Source organism: Aulonocara stuartgranti (assembly GCF_965226115.1).
Source record: "Aulonocara stuartgranti genome assembly, chromosome: 4".
Lineage (NCBI taxonomy): Eukaryota > Metazoa > Chordata > Actinopteri > Cichliformes > Cichlidae > Aulonocara > Aulonocara stuartgranti.
In genome coordinates, this window is record NC_138942.1 from 16,933,222 (window position 1) to 16,955,682 (window position 22,461).

General features: G+C 47.1%; 1 protein-coding gene across 1 annotated transcript; it reads left to right on the top strand.

Annotated features, from left to right (window-relative positions):
• Positions 1-4,970: 4,970 nt before the first annotated feature.
• LOC309705436 (beta-1,3-galactosyl-O-glycosyl-glycoprotein beta-1,6-N-acetylglucosaminyltransferase-like) lies at positions 4,971-21,142 on the top strand (the record flags this gene model as incomplete). The annotated part of the gene is made up of 4 exons (XM_082531258.1): positions 4,971-5,413; positions 5,523-5,616; positions 20,147-20,551; positions 20,657-21,142. Exons 1-4 carry the CDS (start codon positions 5,106-5,108, stop codon positions 21,140-21,142), a joined length of 1,293 nt encoding a protein of 430 aa, XP_082387384.1. The 5' UTR covers positions 4,971-5,105.
• Positions 21,143-22,461: the final 1,319 nt, after the last annotated feature.

The following is a 22,461-nucleotide window of genomic DNA, read 5'->3' on the forward strand; positions in this document are numbered from 1 at the left end:
ATATACCATGTTCTGAATGAGAGATTTGCAAAACAAATTAAAACGTACAGCTCTGCTATCACTTCCAACATAAATGAAGACAGGAAACTAAACAGCAGTGACGTTTGTAGGGTTACTGAAATTGGGTTAGCTGGTATATAATGATGTGCTACTTGATCGCTAGCGACACAGATATGTTAGCATAATATAAACTGAAGCTAGACGATGAACGCTAACTTTTTTCCACTCAAAGTTAACGTGAGTGTTCCCGAAGGTTCGGGACAAATGCAATCGCATGGCAGGATGCTGTAAACGGACCGAACTTCAGTCGGGAGAACAGCTGAGATAATCCATCCACAATACCAGATTAGTTATTAATATACTGCTGCATGGGCTGGGCTGTAGTTACATCATAAAGTTTTGAAAACTAAGCTTTAAAATGATTAGTGGTAATAAAACCCGAGAGAGGCCGACAGTGATCACTGACTGTTTTTAGGGCTTGTTGAGATTAAATAGAACAAGATACAAAGCATTAAAACATGTAAAAAACACAAAAGCCTTATTAAACACAGAGTAGTTTGGGCCCGGAAGCAGGATTCATCACGTCATCACCCAAAGACCGGATTCCTTCCATTTAGCAGTTAGTACGAGCCAAGCTAGCTTTTATCATATTGGACTAGAGCAGGGGTCAAGGCCCCGTCTCCTGCAGGTTTTAGATATCACCCTGGGTCAACACACCGGAATCAAATGATCAGTTCATTACCAGGCCTCTGGAGAACTTCAAGACATGTTGAGGACGCAATTTAGAGTCCCCCACCCCTGGATTAGAGTAAAAATAGGATGACAACCTCCTTGTGACGAGGGAAAGATAAATCTGTGGTTGTCCTGTGATTACACTGAATTTTCTTTTTTGTTTGATGACGAACTGCAAGTAGTTCCAGCAACCAACTAAACCAACTAAAGGCCCAGATGTTGATCGTGTAACACCCTCAGCGTCTTTTGACTGCAGAGTAACTGCACAGATTGTCTGGTGGGAGGCAACCCATCTCCAAACAGTTGCAGCCCAATTTGGACTGACTGCAGTCTCTCAGACAGATTGCTCTGTCATGGTCTCAGCTGCAGGTCAGTCTGTGATGTTGGAGATCTTTGATAAACAGATGAATTATGAAGGAAGAAAAATACAATCAGTTTGATCCACCTTCTGGAACCCATCTGCTAATAATTAAATCATACCTGGATAGAAGAACATATAGAGGAACACTATCAGTGATGGATGGGCCTCCCCAGAGCCAGATCTCTGTGAGATCATCCTGACAGAGAACAGAACAAAAGGCAGAAACATCCAAAGAAGAGCTTTGAACATCCTTCATGAACCCTGGAGAACTGATCCTGAAGATCCTCACAGAGCTGACATAGAGCTGAAGAATAAAGGCACTCATACTTAATATTCACTCTGAAGCTCGTTAGAATAGTACAAGCTCTGTTTTTACTGTATATGCTGTATATGTATATCCATGTATGTTTCAATAAATCATCCACCTGCCAAGACATAAAGAATAATGGGTGGCTCAAGACTTTTACACAGTACTGTGTGTGATGACTAGTTTTTTGGGATCCAATCATAAAGTTGCACATTCTTACTAATCAATCGATCATCACTGCAACAAAAACGAGACACCAGCAGTCATCAGATTAAATGTGAGGAAGAGGAAGTGGGATCTTCAGATTATGTTATAGATGACAGCAGGTCATGCGTTTGTGTATTTGTGTGAACGTACGTGACACCCAGTGACTGTCTCGCTTAGACAAACACAACATGTTATTTGGAGAAATGACGCTTGGCCGTCTTTTGTCTGCATTTTCCATGGTAGGTGATTATTTAGCCGCTTTTGTGTTTTATTCTATAGAACTATCCATTCACCTGTCAGCTTTGTGCATTACTATAAAACTCACAGCAGGGGGGTCACGAGGGCGAAAATAAAGGGCAAAGGCTGTAAAAATAACAGAACGTGTACACAACAGCATTAAAGATAAGATGACAACGAGACAGAAACGTAAAGAGAGCGTGCCCATTAAGCTCATGACTCTGATCCGTTTAATTTAAACAGGAAATTAATGTTAAGGGTCTCACACACACAAACACACGCATGCGGCAGATTGTGTTAAAGTAAACACCAAACTAAACACCAACTCTGTGTGTTTCAAAAGAGCCCGCAGAGAAGAAAGGCTTAATTAAAAGTCATATATTTTGGATTGTCAATCTTTAATATGAAGTATAATATATAAAGCAAGCCTAAAAAAAAGAAAGGAAAAGACGATTAATTACATGTATTAAATGTACCCCGATTGTTCTCTGACAGGTTTGAAATGCAGAGCTGCATTATGGATCATTTATAGCCTTAATTTTGCTAAGCTTGCAAATCTTAATCTAATTTATTTGACATTAATGTGTAGGGCGATATGAATGTAGCACAGCATTTACTCTCAGCTAACCTGCCCCTGTCCTTGAATCTTTAAAATACAACTGAAGAACCAAAGAAGAGAAAAAAACCCCACAAAAACACAAGAAACACATACTGGAACACTTGTTTTCTGGCTGGCATCACGTTACTGTGGCCTAAAAGAGTCTAAAGGTGTTTGTGCAGAGCATTTTAAACTGCATTAATACATTCATGATGAGAAAAATCCCTGAAATCTACACCATAACCTTCCACGTGACCTGATGTGCACCTCCCATGAAATATAATTACACTTGAATGGCGTGGAAGGTTGGAACATAGAGTTAAAAGGACATAGATTTCCTGCAGAAGCCTAAATCAAACTTCAAGCACAGGACAGAAAGTGATTAAAACAATGTGTGTGTGTGTGTGTGTGTGTGTGTGTGCGTGCGTGCGTGCGTGCGTGCGTGCGTGCGTGTGTGCGTGTGAGAGACTTCAACACAGCAGCAAGCAGGTGCACCGAGGACCTTCGCGCTCACTTTTTGCATATATGTGTATGATAGAATTTGGAAAACACATCGGTGCAAATTGAAAGGCTGTGTCATAATATCTTCTGTTTTTGTGTTTGTTGGTTTGTTTTTATTTCGTTTTTTTTTTGCGAGCTGGTTATCAGATGAATCCAGAAGCCAGAGAATCCCCCGCCCTTCTCTGTTGGTCTCCACCCTGTGGAGCAAGCAGTGGGCACACCTCGCAAATGGGGGGCGCGCTTACTCCCCGCAAATGGGCAATAGAAAACCGATGCCTGTGCAATCCCCAAAATGCTCTATAACTCTTGTAATGGCTACAGATCCTAAAGTGTGAAACTAAGTTGTTTACTTAAATGTATTCATCTGAAAAATGCTGACAGGATGTGTTCAGATTTGCCTCACTCAATACTTTGTAACATAACCTTTGTTGGCAATAACAGAGGTCAAACGTTTACTATAGGTCTTTACCAGGTTTGCACACACAGTAGCTGGTATTTTGGCCCATTCCTCCATGCAGATCTTCTCGAGAACAGTGATGTTTTGGGGCTGTCGCCGAGCAACACGGACTTTCAACTCCCGCCACAGATTTTCTATGGGGTTGAGGTCTGGAGACTGGCTAGGCCACTCCAGGACTTTCAAATGCTTCTTACGGAGCCACTCCTTTGTTGCCCGGGCAGTGTGTTTTGGATCATTGTCATGTTGGAAGACCCAGCCTCGTTTCATCTTCAAAGTTCTCACTGATGGAAGGAGGTTTTGGCTCAAAATCTCACGATACATGGCCCCATTCATTCTGTCCTTAACACGGATCAGTCGTCCTGTCCCCTTGGCAGAAAAACAGCCCCATAGCATGATGTTTCCACCCCCATGCTTCACAGTAGGTATGGTGTTCTTGGGATGCAACTCAGTATTCTTCTTCCTCCAAACACGACGAGTTGAGTTTATACCAAAAAGTTCTACTTTGGTTTCATCTGACCACATGACATTCTCCCAATCCTCTGCTGTATCATCCATGTGCTCTCTGGCAAACTTCAGACGGGCCTGGACATGCACTGGCTTCAGCAGCGGAACACGTCTGGCACTGCGGGATTTGATTCCCTGCCGTTGTAGTGTGTTACTGATGGTGACCTTTGTTACTTTGGTCCCAGCTCTCTGCAGGTCATTCACCAGGTCCCCCCGTGTGGTTCTGGGATCTTTGCTCACCGTTCTCATGATCATTTTGACCCCACGGGATGAGATCTTGCGTGGAGCCCCAGATCGAGGGAGATTATCAGTGGTCTTGTATGTCTTCCATTTTCTGATGATTGCTCCCACAGTTGATTTTTTCACACCAAGCTGCTTGCCTATTGTAGATTCACTCTTCCCAGTCTGGTGCAGGTCTACAATACTTTTCCTGGTGTCCTTCGAAAGCTCTTTGGTCTTGGCCATGGCGGAGTTTGGAGTCTGACTGTTTGAGGCTGTGGACAGGTGTCTTTTATACAGATGATGAGTTCAAACAGGTGCCATTCATACAGGTAACGAGTGGGGGACAGAAAAGCTTCTTACAGAAGACGTTACAGGTCTGTGAGAGCCAGAGATTTTCCTTGTTTGAGGTGACCAAATACTTATTTTCCACCCTAATTTACGAATAAATTCTTTACAAATCCTACCATGTGAATTCATGTATTTTTTTTCCACATTCTGTCTCTCACAGTTGAAGTGTACCTCTGGTGCAAATTACTGACCTCTGTCATCATTTTAAATGGGGGAACTTGCACAATCGGTGGCTGACTAAATACTTTTTTGCCCCACTGTAACATGGAAGACAAAAAAAAACGTGGATTCAAGTGAATCCACTCAGATTTACGATGTTAAACGACAGAGATTTCCAAACATGTAGTGTTGCTTTGCATTTCAGTCCAACATATGAATATTTTGTTCTAAAGTTCCAAAAAGAAGTAGCGTTTCACATGAAAAAAAAAGTGTGTCTGTGTATGTTTTCCTTACTCACATTATTGCTTGGTTCCAGGTGCAGTAATGGATGGACTGATTTGCATACCTTCATGAAAGGAACAAACATTAATCATTATTATTTTGTTGTTTCACAGGTGTCTGACAGACATTTTTAGCAGCTATCACAAGCTTTACTATTATTGTATTTGAGATTTTCTACTTACTGTAAATAATGCGATATTTAAAACGAGGCTGCTGGCTACAATTATTCAAGTTCAGTGCTGTACTGGGATCACTATGGATACTTTTCCTACTTAGTCAGCTAAAAACAGGCGAAAGTCCTGCCTACATCCTCAAGTATCAATGGCTAGTTTATACCGATGAAGATGAGAGCCCAGAGAAAGTTTGCAACTGCTCAGCAATCCTGCAGGGAGAGAAGGAGGCATTGCTGCAAGCCAAATTACTGACCATCACCAACAACTTCCAGAAGGTTATTCAGATCCCTGATGAGTATTACATCAATGCAACCCAAGACTGCAGGTTTGTTGCTCTAAATGGCAGCTTTCAGTAACTCTTTAACTCTTGGTCATGATTTTAATATATGGACTTTTAAAAGCAACGTTACTTCTTCAAAACTGTGAATTTACAGGAAATTCCAAAAAAGTAGGAAATACATAACATTCCCGTTAAGCAAGGAAGAAGAGGACTTTCCTCTGGCTTACTCTATGGTTGTCCATCACAAGGTATGTATTTTGTATAATAAAATTTTACTGCAAATCTTTGCAGTAGATGTAAACGGTGCTTACATTTGGATTGTTTACATTTTAAATTTCAAAATTTTCTACACACACACACACACACATCTATCTTATATATATATATATATATACATATATATATATATATATATATATATATATATATATATATATATATATAGGGTGCAAGATGCTAGCAGGCAAGGCATACATGGAACGCCATAACCAAGTGGCCGGCATAGTGTACAGGAACATCTGTGCCGAGTATAACCTGGAAGTCCCGAGGTCAAAATGGGAGATGCCCCCAAGGGTGGTGGAGAATGACCGAGCTAAGATCCTGTGGGACTTCCAGATACAGACGGACAAAATGGTGGTGGCTAACCAACCGGACATAGTGGTGGTAGACAAACAGAAGAAGACGGCCGTAGTGATCGATGTAGCGGTTCCGAATGACAGCAATATCAGGAAGAAGGAACACGAGAAGCTGGAGAAATACCAAGGGCTCAGAGAAGAGCTCGAGAGGATGTGGAGGGTGAAGGTAACGGTGGTCCCCGTGGTAATCGGAGCACTAGGTGCGGTGACTCCCAAGCTAGGCGAGTGGCTCCAGCAGATCCCGGGAACAACATCGGAGATCTCTGTCCAGAAGAGCGCAGTCCTGGGAACAGCTAAGATACTGCGCAGGACCCTCAAGCTCCCAGGCCTCTGGTAGAGGACCCGAGCTTGAAGGATAAACCGCCCGCAGGGGCGTGCTGGGTGTTTATATATATATATATATATATATATATATATATATATATATATATATATATGTATATGTAAACGTTGCCATGCGTTTACATGTGTTGTTATGGGTTAACTGTCCGTTGCCATGCGTTTACATGCGTTGTTATGGGTTAACTGTCCGTTGCCATGCGTTTACATGCGTTGTTATGGGTTAACTGTCCGTTGCCATGCATTAACATGGCAACGGTCAGGTAACCCATGGCAACGGACCGGTTACCATGGCAACGGACCGGTTACCATGGCAACGGACCGGTAACCCATGGCAACGGACCGGTTACCATGGCAACGGACCGGTAACCCATGGCAACGGACAGTTAACCCATAACAACGCATGTAAACGCATGGCAACGGACAGTTAACCCATAACAACGCATGTAAACGCATGGCAACGGACAGTTAACCCATAACAACGCATGTAAACGCATGGCAACGGACAGTTAACGCATGGCAACGGACAGTTAACCCATGGCAACGGTCATATAACCCATGGCAACGGACAGTTAACCCATAACAACGCATGTAAACGCATGGCAACGGACAGTTAACGCATGGCAACGGACAGTTAACCCATGGCAACGGTCAGGTAACCCATGGCAACGGACCGGTTACCATGGCAACGGACCGGTTACAATGGCAACGGACCGGTTACCATGGCAACGGACCGGTAACCCATGGCAACGGACAGTTAACCCATAACAACGCATGTAAACGCATGGCAATGGACAGTTAACCCATAACAACGCATGTAAACGCATGGCAACGGACAGTTAACCCATAACAACGCATGTAAACGCATGGCAACGGACAGTTAACGCATGGCAACGGACAGTTAACCCATGGCAACGGTCATATAACCCATGGCAACGGACAGTTAACCCATAACAACGCATGTAAACGCATGGCAACGGACAGTTAACGCATGGCAACGGACAGTTAACCCATGGCAACGGTCAGGTAACCCATGGCAACGGACCGGTTACCATGGCAACGGACCGGTTACAATGGCAACGGACCGGTTACCATGGCAACGGACCGGTAACCCATGGCAACGGACAGTTAACCCATAACAACGCATGTAAACGCATGGCAATGGACAGTTAACCCATAACAACGCATGTAAACGCATGGCAATGGACAGTTAACCCATAACAACGCATGTAAACGCATGGCAACGGACAGTTAACGCATGGCAACGGACAGTTAACCCATGGCAACGGTCATATAACCCATGGCAACGGACAGTTAACCCATAACAACGCATGTAAACGCATGGCAACGGACAGTTAACCCATAACAACACATGTAAACGCATGGCAACGGACAGTTAACGCATGGCAACGGACAGTTAACCCATGGCAACGGTCAGGTAACCCATGGCAACGGACCGGTTACCATGGCAACGGACCGGTAACCCATGGCAACGGACAGTTAACCCATAACAACGCATGTAAACGCATGGCAACGGACAGTTAACCCATAACAACGCATGTAAACGCATGGCAACGGACAGTTAACCCATAACAACGCATGTAAACGCATGGCAACGGACAGATAACCCATGGCAACGGACAGTTAACCAATAACAACGCATGTTAACGCATGGCAACGGACAGATAACCCATGGCAACGGACAGTTAACCCATAACAACACATGTAAACGCATGGCAACGGACAGTTAACGCATGGCAACGGACAGTTAACCCATGGCAACGGTCAGGTAACTCATGGCAACGGACCGGTTACCATGGCAACGGACCGGTAACCCATGGCAACGGACAGTTAACCCATAACAACGCATGTAAACGCATGGCAACGGACAGTTAACCCATAACAACGCATGTAAACGCATGGCAACAGACAGTTAACCCATAACAACGCATGTAAACGCATGGCAACGGACAGATAACCCATGGCAACGGACAGTTAACCAATAACAACGCATGTTAATGCATGGCAACGGACAGATAACACATGGCAACGGACAGTTAACCCATAACAACACATGTAAACGCATGGCAACGGACAGTTAACGCATGGCAACGGACAGTTAACCCATGGCAACGGTCAGGTAACTCATGGCAACGGACCGGTTACCATGGCAACGGACCGGTTACCATGGCAACGGACCGGTAACCCATGGCAACGGACCGGTTACCATGGCAACGGACCGGTAACCCATGGCAACGGACAGTTAACCCATAACAACGCATGTAAACGCATGGCAATGGACAGTTAACCCATAACAACGCATGTAAACGCATGGCAACGGACAGTTAACCCATAACAACGCATGTAAACGCATGGCAACGGACAGTTAACGCATGGCAACGGACAGTTAACCCATGGCAACGGTCATATAACCCATGGCAACGGACAGTTAACCCATAACAACGCATGTAAACGCATGGCAACGGACAGTTAACGCATGGCAACGGACAGTTAACCCATGGCAACGGTCAGGTAACCCATGGCAACGGACCGGTTACCATGGCAACGGACCGGTAACCCATGGCAACGGACAGTTAACCCATAACAACGCATGTAAACGCATGGCAACGGACAGTTAACCCATAACAACGCATGTAAACGCATGGCAACGGACAGTTAACCCATAACAACGCATGTAAACGCATGGCAACGGACAGATAACCCATGGCAACGGACAGTTAACCAATAACAACGCATGTTAACGCATGGCAACGGACAGATAACCCATGGCAACGGACAGTTAACCCATAACAACACATGTAAACGCATGGCAACGGACAGTTAACGCATGGCAACGGACAGTTAACCCATGGCAACGGTCAGGTAACTCATGGCAACGGACCGGTTACCATGGCAACGGACCGGTAACCCATGGCAACGGACCGGTTACCATGGCAACGGACCGGTAACCCATGGCAACGGACAGTTAACCCATAACAACGCATGTAAACGCATGGCAATGGACAGTTAACCCATAACAACGCATGTAAACGCATGGCAACGGACAGTTAACCCATAACAACGCATGTAAACGCATGGCAACAGACAGTTAACCCATAACAACGCATGTAAACGCATGGCAACGGACAGATAACCCATGGCAACGGACAGTTAACCAATAACAACGCATGTTAATGCATGGCAACGGACAGATAACACATGGCAACGGACAGTTAACCCATAACAACACATGTAAACGCATGGCAACGGACAGTTAACGCATGGCAACGGACAGTTAACCCATGGCAACGGTCAGGTAACTCATGGCAACGGACCGGTTACCATGGCAACGGACCGGTTACCATGGCAACGGACCGGTAACCCATGGCAACGGACCGGTTACCATGGCAACGGACCGGTAACCCATGGCAACGGACAGTTAACCCATAACAACGCATGTAAACGCATGGCAATGGACAGTTAACCCATAACAACGCATGTAAACGCATGGCAACGGACAGTTAACCCATAACAACGCATGTAAACGCATGGCAACGGACAGTTAACGCATGGCAACGGACAGTTAACCCATGGCAACGGTCATATAACCCATGGCAACGGACAGTTAACCCATAACAACGCATGTAAACGCATGGCAACGGACAGTTAACGCATGGCAACGGACAGTTAACCCATGGCAACGGTCAGGTAACCCATGGCAACGGACCGGTTACCATGGCAACGGACCGGTTACAATGGCAACGGACCGGTTACCATGGCAACGGACCGGTAACCCATGGCAACGGACCAGTTACCATGGCAACGGACCGGTTACCATGGCAACGGACCGGTAACCCATGGCAACGGACCGGTTACCATGGCAACGGACCGGTAACCCATGGCAACGGACAGTTAACCCATAACAACGGACAGTTAACCCATAACAACGCATGTAAACGCATGGCAACGGACAGTTAACGCATGGCAACGGACAGTTAACCCATGGCAACGGTCATATAACCCATGGCAACGGACAGTTAACCCATGGCAACGCATGTAAACGCATGGCAACGGACAGTTAACCCATAACAACACATGTAAACGCATGGCAACGGACAGTTAACGCATGGCAACGGACAGTTAACCCATGGCAACGGTCAGGTAACCCATGGCAACGGACCGGTTACCATGGCAACGGACCGGTAACCCATGGCAACGGACAGTTAACCCATAACAACGCATGTAAACGCATGGCAACGGACAGTTAACCCATAACAACGCATGTAAACGCATGGCAACGGACAGTTAACCAATAACAACGCATGTTAACGCATGGCAACGGACAGATAACCCATGGCAACGGACAGTTAACCCATAACAACGCATGTAAACGCATGGCAACGGACAGTTAACGCATGGCAACGGACAGTTAACCCATGGCAACGGTCATATAACCCATGGCAACGGACAGTTAACCCATGGCAACGGACCGGTTACCATGGCAACGGACCGGTAACCCATGGCAACGGACCGGTTACCATGGCAACGGACCGGTAACCCATGGCAACGGACAGTTAACCCATAACAACGGACAGTTAACCCATAACAACGCATGTAAACGCATGGCAACGGACAGTTAACGCATGGCAACGGACAGTTAACCCATGGCAACGGTCATATAACCCATGGCAACGGACAGTTAACCCATGGCAACGCATGTAAACGCATGGCAACGGACAGTTAACCCATAACAACACATGTAAACGCATGGCAACGGACAGTTAACGCATGGCAACGGACAGTTAACCCATGGCAACGGTCAGGTAACCCATGGCAACGGACCGGTTACCATGGCAACGGACCGGTAACCCATGGCAACGGACAGTTAACCCATAACAACGCATGTAAACGCATGGCAACGGACAGTTAACCCATAACAACGCATGTAAACGCATGGCAACGGACAGTTAACCAATAACAACGCATGTTAACGCATGGCAACGGACAGATAACCCATGGCAACGGACAGTTAACCCATAACAACGCATGTAAACGCATGGCAACGGACAGTTAACGCATGGCAACGGACAGTTAACCCATGGCAACGGTCATATAACCCATGGCAACGGACAGTTAACCCATGGCAACGGACCGGTTACCATGGCAACGGACCGGTAACCCATGGCAACGGACCGGTTACCATGGCAACGGACCGGTAACCCATGGCAACGGACAGTTAACCCATAACAACGCATGTAAACGCATGGCAACGGACAGTTAACCCATAACAACGCATGTAAACGCATGGCAACGGACAGTTAACCCATAACAACGCATGTAAACGCATGGCAACGGACAGTTAACGCATGGCAACGGACAGTTAACCCATGGCAACGGTCAGGTAACCCATGGCAACGGACCAGTTACCATGGCAACGGACCGGTTACCATGGCAACGGACCGGTAACCCATGGCAACGGACCGGTTACCATGGCAACGGACCGGTAACCCATGGCAACGGACAGTTAACCCATAACAACGGACAGTTAACCCATAACAACGCATGTAAACGCATGGCAACGGACAGTTAACGCATGGCAATGGACAGTTAACCCATGGCAACGGTCATATAACCCATGGCAACGGACAGTTAACCCATGGCAACGCATGTAAACGCATGGCAACGGACAGTTAACCCATAACAACACATGTAAACGCATGGCAACGGACAGTTAACGCATGGCAACGGACAGTTAACCCATGGCAACGGTCAGGTAACCCATGGCAACGGACCGGTTACCATGGCAACGGACCGGTAACCCATGGCAACGGACAGTTAACCCATAACAACGCATGTAAACGCATGGCAACGGACAGTTAACCCATAACAACGCATGTAAACGCATGGCAACGGACAGTTAACGCATGGCAACGGACAGTTAACCCATGGCAACGGTCAGGTAACCCATGGCAACGGACCGGTTACCATGGCAACGGACCGGTAACCCATGGCAACGGACCGGTTACCATGGCAACGGACAGTTAACCCATAACAACGCATGTAAACGCATGGCAACGGACAGTTAACCCATAACAACGCATGTAAACGCATGGCAACGGACAGTTAACGCATGGCAACGGACAGTTAACCCATGGCAACGGACAGTTAACCCATAACAACGCATGTAAACGCATGGCAACGGACAGTTAACCCATAACAACGCATGTAAACGCATGGCAACGGACAGTTAACGCATGGCAACGGACAGTTAACCCATGGCAACGGTCAGGTAACCCATGGCAACGGACCGGTTACCATGGCAACGGACCGGTTACCATGGCAACGGACCGGTAACCCATGGCAACGGACCGGTTACCATGGCAACGGACCGGTAACCCATGGCAACGGACAGTTAACCCATAACAACGCATGTAAACGCATGGCAACGGACAGTTAACCCATAACAACGCATGTAAACGCATGGCAACGGACAGTTAACCCATAACAACGCATGTAAACGCATGGCAACGGACAGTTAACGCATGGCAACGGACAGTTAACCCATGGCAACGGTCATATAACCCATGGCAACGGACAGTTAACCCATAACAACGCATGTAAACGCATGGCAACGGACAGTTAACGCATGGCAACGGACAGTTAACCCATGGCAACGGTCAGGTAACCCATGGCAACGGACCGGTTACCATGGCAACGGACCGGTTACAATGGCAACGGACCGGTTACCATGGCAACGGACCGGTAACCCATGGCAACGGACAGTTAACCCATAACAACGCATGTAAACGCATGGCAATGGACAGTTAACCCATAACAACGCATGTAAACGCATGGCAACGGACAGTTAACCCATAACAACGCATGTAAACGCATGGCAACGGACAGTTAACGCATGGCAACGGACAGTTAACCCATGGCAACGGTCATATAACCCATGGCAACGGACAGTTAACCCATAACAACGCATGTAAACGCATGGCAACGGACAGTTAACCCATAACAACGCATGTAAACGCATGGCAACGGACAGTTAACGCATGGCAACGGACAGTTAACCCATGGCAACGGACAGTTAACCCATAACAACGCATGTAAACACATGGCAACGGACAGTTAACCCATAACAACGCATGTAAACGCATGGCAACGGACAGTTAACGCATGGCAACGGACAGTTAACCCATGGCAACGGTCATATAACCCATGGCAACGGACAGTTAACCCATAACAACGCATGTAAACGCATGGCAACGGACAGTTAACCCATAACAACGCATGTAAACGCATGGCAACGGACAGTTAACCCATAACAACGCATGTAAACGCATGGCAACGGACAGTTAACGCATGGCAACGGACAGTTAACCCATGGCAACGGTCAGGTAACCCATGGCAACGGACCGGTTACCATGGCAACGGACCGGTAACCCATGGCAACGGACCGGTTACCATGGCAACGGACAGTTAACCCATGGCAACGGTCAGGTAACCCATGGCAACGGACCGGTTACCATGGCAACGGACCGGTAACCCATGGCAACGGACAGTTAACCCATAACAACGCATGTAAACGCATGGCAACGGACAGTTAACCCATAACAACGCATGTAAACGCATGGCAACGGACAGTTAACGCATGGCAACGGACAGTTAACCCATGGCAACGGTCAGGTAACCCATGGCAACGGACCGGTTACCATGGCAACGGACCGGTAACCCATGGCAACGGACCGGTTACCATGGCAACGGACAGTTAACCCATAACAACGCATGTAAACGCATGGCAACGGACAGTTAACCCATAACAACGCATGTAAACGCATGGCAACGGACAGTTAACGCATGGCAACGGACAGTTAACCCATGGCAACGGTCATATAACCCATGGCAACGGACAGTTAACCCATAACAACGCATGTAAACGCATGGCAACGGACAGTTAACGCATGGCAACGGACAGTTAACCCATGGCAACGGTCAGGTAACCCATGGCAACGGACCGGTTACCATGGCAACGGACCGGTTACAATGGCAACGGACCGGTTACCATGGCAACGGACCGGTAACCCATGGCAACGGACAGTTAACCCATAACAACGCATGTAAACGCATGGCAATGGACAGTTAACCCATAACAACGCATGTAAACGCATGGCAACGGACAGTTAACCCATAACAACGCATGTAAACGCATGGCAACGGACAGTTAACGCATGGCAACGGACAGTTAACCCATGGCAACGGTCATATAACCCATGGCAACGGACAGTTAACCCATAACAACGCATGTAAACGCATGGCAACGGACAGTTAACCCATAACAACGCATGTAAACGCATGGCAACGGACAGTTAACGCATGGCAACGGACAGTTAACCCATGGCAACGGACAGTTAACCCATAACAACGCATGTAAACACATGGCAACGGACAGTTAACCCATAACAACGCATGTAAACGCATGGCAACGGACAGTTAACGCATGGCAACGGACAGTTAACCCATGGCAACGGTCATATAACCCATGGCAACGGACAGTTAACCCATAACAACGCATGTAAACGCATGGCAACGGACAGTTAACCCATAACAACGCATGTAAACGCATGGCAACGGACAGTTAACCCATAACAACGCATGTAAACGCATGGCAACGGACAGTTAACGCATGGCAACGGACAGTTAACCCATGGCAACGGTCAGGTAACCCATGGCAACGGACCGGTTACCATGGCAACGGACCGGTAACCCATGGCAACGGACCGGTTACCATGGCAACGGACAGTTAACCCATGGCAACGGTCAGGTAACCCATGGCAACGGACCGGTTACCATGGCAACGGACCGGTAACCCATGGCAACGGACAGTTAACCCATAACAACGCATGTAAACGCATGGCAACGGACAGTTAACCCATAACAACGCATGTAAACGCATGGCAACGGACAGTTAACGCATGGCAACGGACAGTTAACCCATGGCAACGGACAGTTAACCCATAACAACGCATGTAAACACATGGCAACGGACAGTTAACCCATAACAACGCATGTAAACGCATGGCAACGGACAGTTAACGCATGGCAACGGACAGTTAACCCATGGCAACGGTCATATAACCCATGGCAACGGACAGTTAACCCATAACAACGCATGTAAACGCATGGCAACGGACAGTTAACCCATAACAACGCATGTAAACGCATGGCAACGGACAGTTAACCCATAACAACGCATGTAAACGCATGGCAACGGACAGTTAACGCATGGCAACGGACAGTTAACCCATGGCAACGGTCAGGTAACCCATGGCAACGGACCGGTTACCATGGCAACGGACCGGTAACCCATGGCAACGGACCGGTTACCATGGCAACGGACAGTTAACCCATGGCAACGGTCAGGTAACCCATGGCAACGGACCGGTTACCATGGCAACGGACCGGTAACCCATGGCAACGGACAGTTAACCCATAACAACGCATGTAAACGCATGGCAACGGACAGTTAACCCATAACAACGCATGTAAACGCATGGCAACGGACAGTTAACGCATGGCAACGGACAGTTAACCCATGGCAACGGTCAGGTAACCCATGGCAACGGACCGGTTACCATGGCAACGGACCGGTAACCCATGGCAACGGACCGGTTACCATGGCAACGGACAGTTAACCCATAACAACGCATGTAAACGCATGGCAACGGACAGTTAACCCATAACAACGCATGTAAACGCATGGCAACGGACAGTTAACGCATGGCAACGGACAGTTAACCCATGGCAACGGTCATATAACCCATGGCAACGGACAGTTAACCCATAACAACGCATGTAAACGCATGGCAACGGACAGTTAACGCATGGCAACGGACAGTTAACCCATGGCAACGGTCAGGTAACCCATGGCAACGGACCGGTTACCATGGCAACGGACCGGTTACAATGGCAACGGACCGGTTACCATGGCAACGGACCGGTAACCCATGGCAACGGACAGTTAACCCATAACAACGCATGTAAACGCATGGCAATGGACAGTTAACCCATAACAACGCATGTAAACGCATGGCAACGGACAGTTAACCCATAACAACGCATGTAAACGCATGGCAACGGACAGTTAACGCATGGCAACGGACAGTTAACCCATGGCAACGGTCATATAACCCATGGCAACGGACAGTTAACCCATAACAACGCATGTAAACGCATGGCAACGGACAGTTAACCCATAACAACGCATGTAAACGCATGGCAACGGACAGTTAACCCATGGCAACGGTCAGGTAACCCATGGCAACGGACCGGTTACCATGGCAACGGACCGGTTACCCATGGCAACGGACCGGTTACCATGGCAACGGACCGGTAACCCATGGCAACGGACCGGTACCCCATGGCAATGGACAGTTAACCCATAACAACGCATGTAAACGCATGGCAACGGACAGTTAACCCATAACAACGCATGTAAACGCATGGCAACGGACAGTTAACGCATGGCAACGGACAGTTAACCCATGGCAACGGACAGTTAACCCATAACAACGCATGTAAACACATGGCAACGGACAGTTAACCCATAACAACGCATGTAAACGCATGGCAACGGACAGTTAACGCATGGCAACGGACAGTTAACCCATGGCAACGGTCATATAACCCATGGCAACGGACAGTTAACCCATAACAACGCATGTAAACGCATGGCAACGGACAGTTAACCCATAACAACGCATGTAAACGCATGGCAACGGACAGTTAACCCATAACAACGCATGTAAACGCATGGCAACGGACAGTTAACGCATGGCAACGGACAGTTAACCCATGGCAACGGTCAGGTAACCCATGGCAATGGACCGGTTACCATGGCAACGGACCGGTAACCCATGGCAACGGACCGGTTACCATGGCAACGGACAGTTAACCCATAACAACGCATGTAAACGCATGGCAACGGACAGTTAACCCATAACAACGCATGTAAACGCATGGCAACGGACAGTTAACGCATGGCAACGGACAGTTAACCCATGGCAACGGACAGTTAACCCATAACAACGCATGTAAACGCATGGCAACGGACAGTTAACCCATAACAACGCATGTAAACGCATGGCAACGGACAGTTAACCCATAACAACGCATGTAAACGCATGGCAACGGACAGTTAACCCATAACAACGCATGTAAACGCATGGCAACGGACAGTTAACGCATGGCAACGGACAGTTAACCCATGGCAACGGTCAGGTAACCCATGGCAACGGACCGGTTACCATGGCAACGGACCGGTAACCCATGGCAACGGACCGGTTACCATGGCAACGGACCGGTAACCCATGGCAACGGACAGTTAACCCATAACAACGCATGTAAACGCATGGCAACGGACAGTTAACCCATAACAACGCATGTAAACGCATGGCAACGGACAGTTAACCCATAACAACGCATGTAAACGCATGGCAACGGACAGTTAACGCATGGCAACGGACAGTTAACCCATGGCAACGGTCATATAACCCATGGCAACGGACAGTTAACCCATAACAACGCATGTAAACGCATGGCAACGGACAGTTAACCCATAACAACGCATGTAAACGCATGGCAACGGACAGTTAACCCATAACAACGCATGTAAACGCATGGCAACGGACAGTTAACCCATAACAACGCATGTAAACGCATGGCAACGGACAGTTAACCCATAACAACGCATGTAAACGCATGGCAACGGACAGTTAACCCATAACAACGCATGTAAACGCATGGCAACGGACAGTTAACCCATAACAACACATGTAAACGCATGGCAACGGACAGTTAACGCATGGCAACGGACAGTTAACCCATGGCAACGGTCATGTAACCCATGGCAACGGACAGTTAACCCATAACAACGCATGTAAACGCATGGCAACGGACAGTTAACGCATGGCAACGGACAGTTAACCCATGGCAACGGTCAGGTAACCCATGGCAACGGACCGGTTACCATGGCAACGGACCGGTTACCATGGCAACGGACCGGTAACCCATGGCAACGGACCGGTTACCATGGCAACGGACCGGTAACCCATGGCAACGGACAGTTAACCCATAACAACGCATGTAAACGCATGGCAACGGACAGTTAACCCATAACAACGCATGTAAACGCATGGCAACGGACAGTTAACCCATAACAACGCATGTAAACGCATGGCAACGGACAGTTAACGCATGGCAACGGACAGTTAACCCATGGCAACGGTCATATAACCCATGGCAACGGACAGTTAACCCATAACAACGCATGTAAACGCATGGCAACGGACCGGTTACCATGGCAACGGACCGGTTACCCATGGCAACGGACCGGTTACCATGGCAACGGACCGGTAACCCATGGCAACGGACCGGTTACCATGGCAACGGACCGGTAACCCATGGCAACGGACCGGTTACCATGGCAACGGACCGGTAACCCATGGCAACGGACAGTTAACCCATAACAACGCATGTAAACGCATGGCAACGGACAGTTAACCCATAACAACGCATGTAAACGCATGGCAACGGACAGTTAACGCATGGCAACGGACAGTTAACCCATGGCAACGGTCATATAACCCATGGCAACGGACAGTTAACCCATAACAACGCATGTAAACGCATGGCAACGGACAGTTAACCCATGGCAACGGTCAGGTAACCCATGGCAACGGACCGGTTACCATGGCAACGGACCGGTTACCCATGGCAACGGACCGGTTACCATGGCAACGGACCGGTAACCCATGGCAACGGACCGGTTACCATGGCAACGGACCGGTAACCCATGGCAACGGACCGGTTACCATGGCAACGGACCGGTAACCCATGGCAACGGACAGTTAACCCATAACAACGCATGTAAACGCATGGCAACGGACAGTTAACCCATAACAACGCATGTAAACGCATGGCAACGGACAGTTAACGCATGGCAACGGACAGTTAACCCATGGCAACGGTCATATAACCCATGGCAACGGACAGTTAACCCATAACAACGCATGTAAACGCATGGCAACGGACAGTTAACCCATAACAACGCATGTAAACGCATGGCAACGGACAGTTAACCCATGGCAACGGTCAGGTAACCCATGGCAACGGACCGGTTACCATGGCAACGGACCGGTTACCCATGGCAACGGACCGGTTACCATGGCAACGGACCGGTAACCCATGGCAACGGACCGGTTACCATGGCAACGGACCGGTAACCCATGGCAACGGACAGTTAACCCATAACAACGCATGTAAACGCATGGCAACGGACAGTTAACCCATAACAACGCATGTAAACGCATGGCAACGGACAGTTAACCCATAACAACGCATGTAAACGCATGGCAACGGACAGTTAACCCATAACAACACATGTAAACGCATGGCAACGGACAGTTAACGCATGACAACGGACAGTTAACCCATGGCAACGGTCAGGTAACCCATGGCAACGGACCGGTTACCATGGCAACGGACCGGTTACCATGGCAACGGACCGGTAACCCATGGCAACGGACAGTTAACCCATAACAACGGACAGTTAACCCATAACAACGCATATATATATATATATATATATATATATATATATATATATATATATATATATATATATATATATATATATATATATATATATATATATCAAACATTGTTGTCCATTAAGTCATTAGTACAGTACAGTTCCAGCAAAAACATTTCACAAAGAAAACTAAATTATTTTTATCCATAGGTGCAGAACTTTGAGCGACTACTGCGAGCTATTTACGCACCTCAAAATATTTATTGTGTCCATGTGGACAAAAAAGCACAGGCCTCAGTCTTTGCTGCCATCAGAGCCATTACTTCCTGTTTCTCAAATGTGTTCATGGTCAGCGAAGCTATGAATGTGGTCTACACTGGCTGGACACGTGTCCAGGCTGATCTTAACTGCATGGCTGATCTCTATAATACCAGTACAACATGGAAATACTTCATCAACCTCTGTGGTCAGGATTTCCCTCTAAAAACTAACTTGGAAATTGTGCAAGCTTTGCGTGCACTAAAAGGAGGTAACAGTTTGGAGTCAGAGGAAATGCCTCAAGGAAAGAAGGGAAGAGTGTCTAATGCTCACCGAGTAGTTGATGGAAAAGTCCAGGTACTTCATTTGGAGATTTTTTACATTGTATCATGTAGCTATTAATCAATTCACCTTGCTATTGTAAAAAACTTCACCATCATATTAACTTTTCAATTGTCCCAGCCAATAGGAAAAACAAAGGATCCAGCTCCCTTCAATCTGCCCATACTATCAGGAAATGCCTATATTGTGGTCAACCGAGGTTACGTTCGCAGTGTGTTCGAAGACAAGCGAATACAGGCCCTCATTGAGTGGGCCAAAGACACCTACAGTCCTGATGAGTTTCTGTGGGCAACAATACAACGAATACCTGGTGTTCCTGGCTCAACATGGCCCAACCGTAAATTCGACATGACGGACATGAATGCAATTGCCCGGATGGTCAAGTGGCAGTGGCACGAGGGGTCAGAGGGTTCCCTGCAAGCAGTATACCCAGAATGTAAAGGCCACCATGTCAAATCAGTATGTGTGTATGGTGCTGGAGACCTGCAGTGGTTGATTGAACAGCATCACCTTTTTGCAAATAAGTTTGATGCAGACAGAGATCCCATTGCTATCTACTGCTTGGAGAAATATCTGAGACACAAGGCACTGACTGAGTTAGTTTAGGTGGAGAGTTCATCATCTATTATAAAAGACAGTCCACATGGATACTTAAACTATAAACACATTCTTGGGTCATAATTGTCATGTGGACATAGATGTGTTATACAAGTTGAGGATGTAGGTAAAATATTAATTTCATTGTTACATTGTTGGGTTTTTTTGTCTATTTAAAATTTAATTATTATTATGCATATTTATATTTGAGCAGACAAATGTTGCTAATCTAGCATGGCATGTGAAAGGTTCATAACTCTATCTCCAAAAGTTGATTCTGTTCATCTGGACGTAGCGTTTTGTGGGAGAAACGTTTTGTCTCTCATCCAAGTGACTTCTTCAGTCTCAGCTGATTACACTTTGTTAGGCCACTATCCTAAGACATGATCAACTTGGGTGTCCCACCTGAAGGCTAAGCTTCTGCTAGTTTAGCTTTTAGAGTCACTGAGGGATGCAAGCCCCTGACAACGTTAAGGTGGCAATCCCTCAGGGGGAAACCAGAAAAACAAAACAACAAAAAATTAAATATCGCTCATCAGATTCTTCTAACAACTAAAAACATAATATTTACCTTAATTGGGTGGCCTATATCAAATATATTCAAGCCCAACTGTTAGGTTGAAATTGTTACATGTTGCCAATATTGTACTTAAATTTGTAAGCCTTGCCTTAAACTGTATGATCAAAGACATTCTTCTGTTTCTGTCCTCCTCCCCGGGCTCAATGGTGGGGGAGGTAATTAGTTATAGTGTTTAACTGCAGACATTGCATGTAAGGTTCTGGATGTCCTTATTTAGTGAGGATGTTTTACTTCTTGCCCTTTATGTCCTCACCTGTGCTTGCACCTGTGCCATATAAAGGGTGAGGGGAGATGACCCTTTGTGATCAGCAGGAAGTCACACAAAAACACCCACATCCACACAACACTCACTCACGTGCACATGCATATACGCACACACGATTGCATATGCATACACACACACACACACTCAGTGCCCTAGTTTTATGATGCACCATAGGGGGGGGGTTTATAATGTGTGTTTGCATAAACTGTGTGTCACAGAATAAAAGGCTGCAGGGGAAGCTGGGTTTTTGGAGTGGTCTGAGACTGAAGGCAGAGGTGCTGCTCTGAGATCCTCCCCTTGCTAGCGAGTAAAACTGGTTGAGCTGTCTTGCTTTGTTCACAGGAATAAGTCTGAACTAGCGGGCCTGCTGAAGTGCAGACCCAACACCTACAATAACACTTTTCAGTATTTACAATATTGACAAAACTAAAAAGGGTAGGCCACGTTATAAAAAAGGCAATTCAAAAACTCTTGGTTAATTAT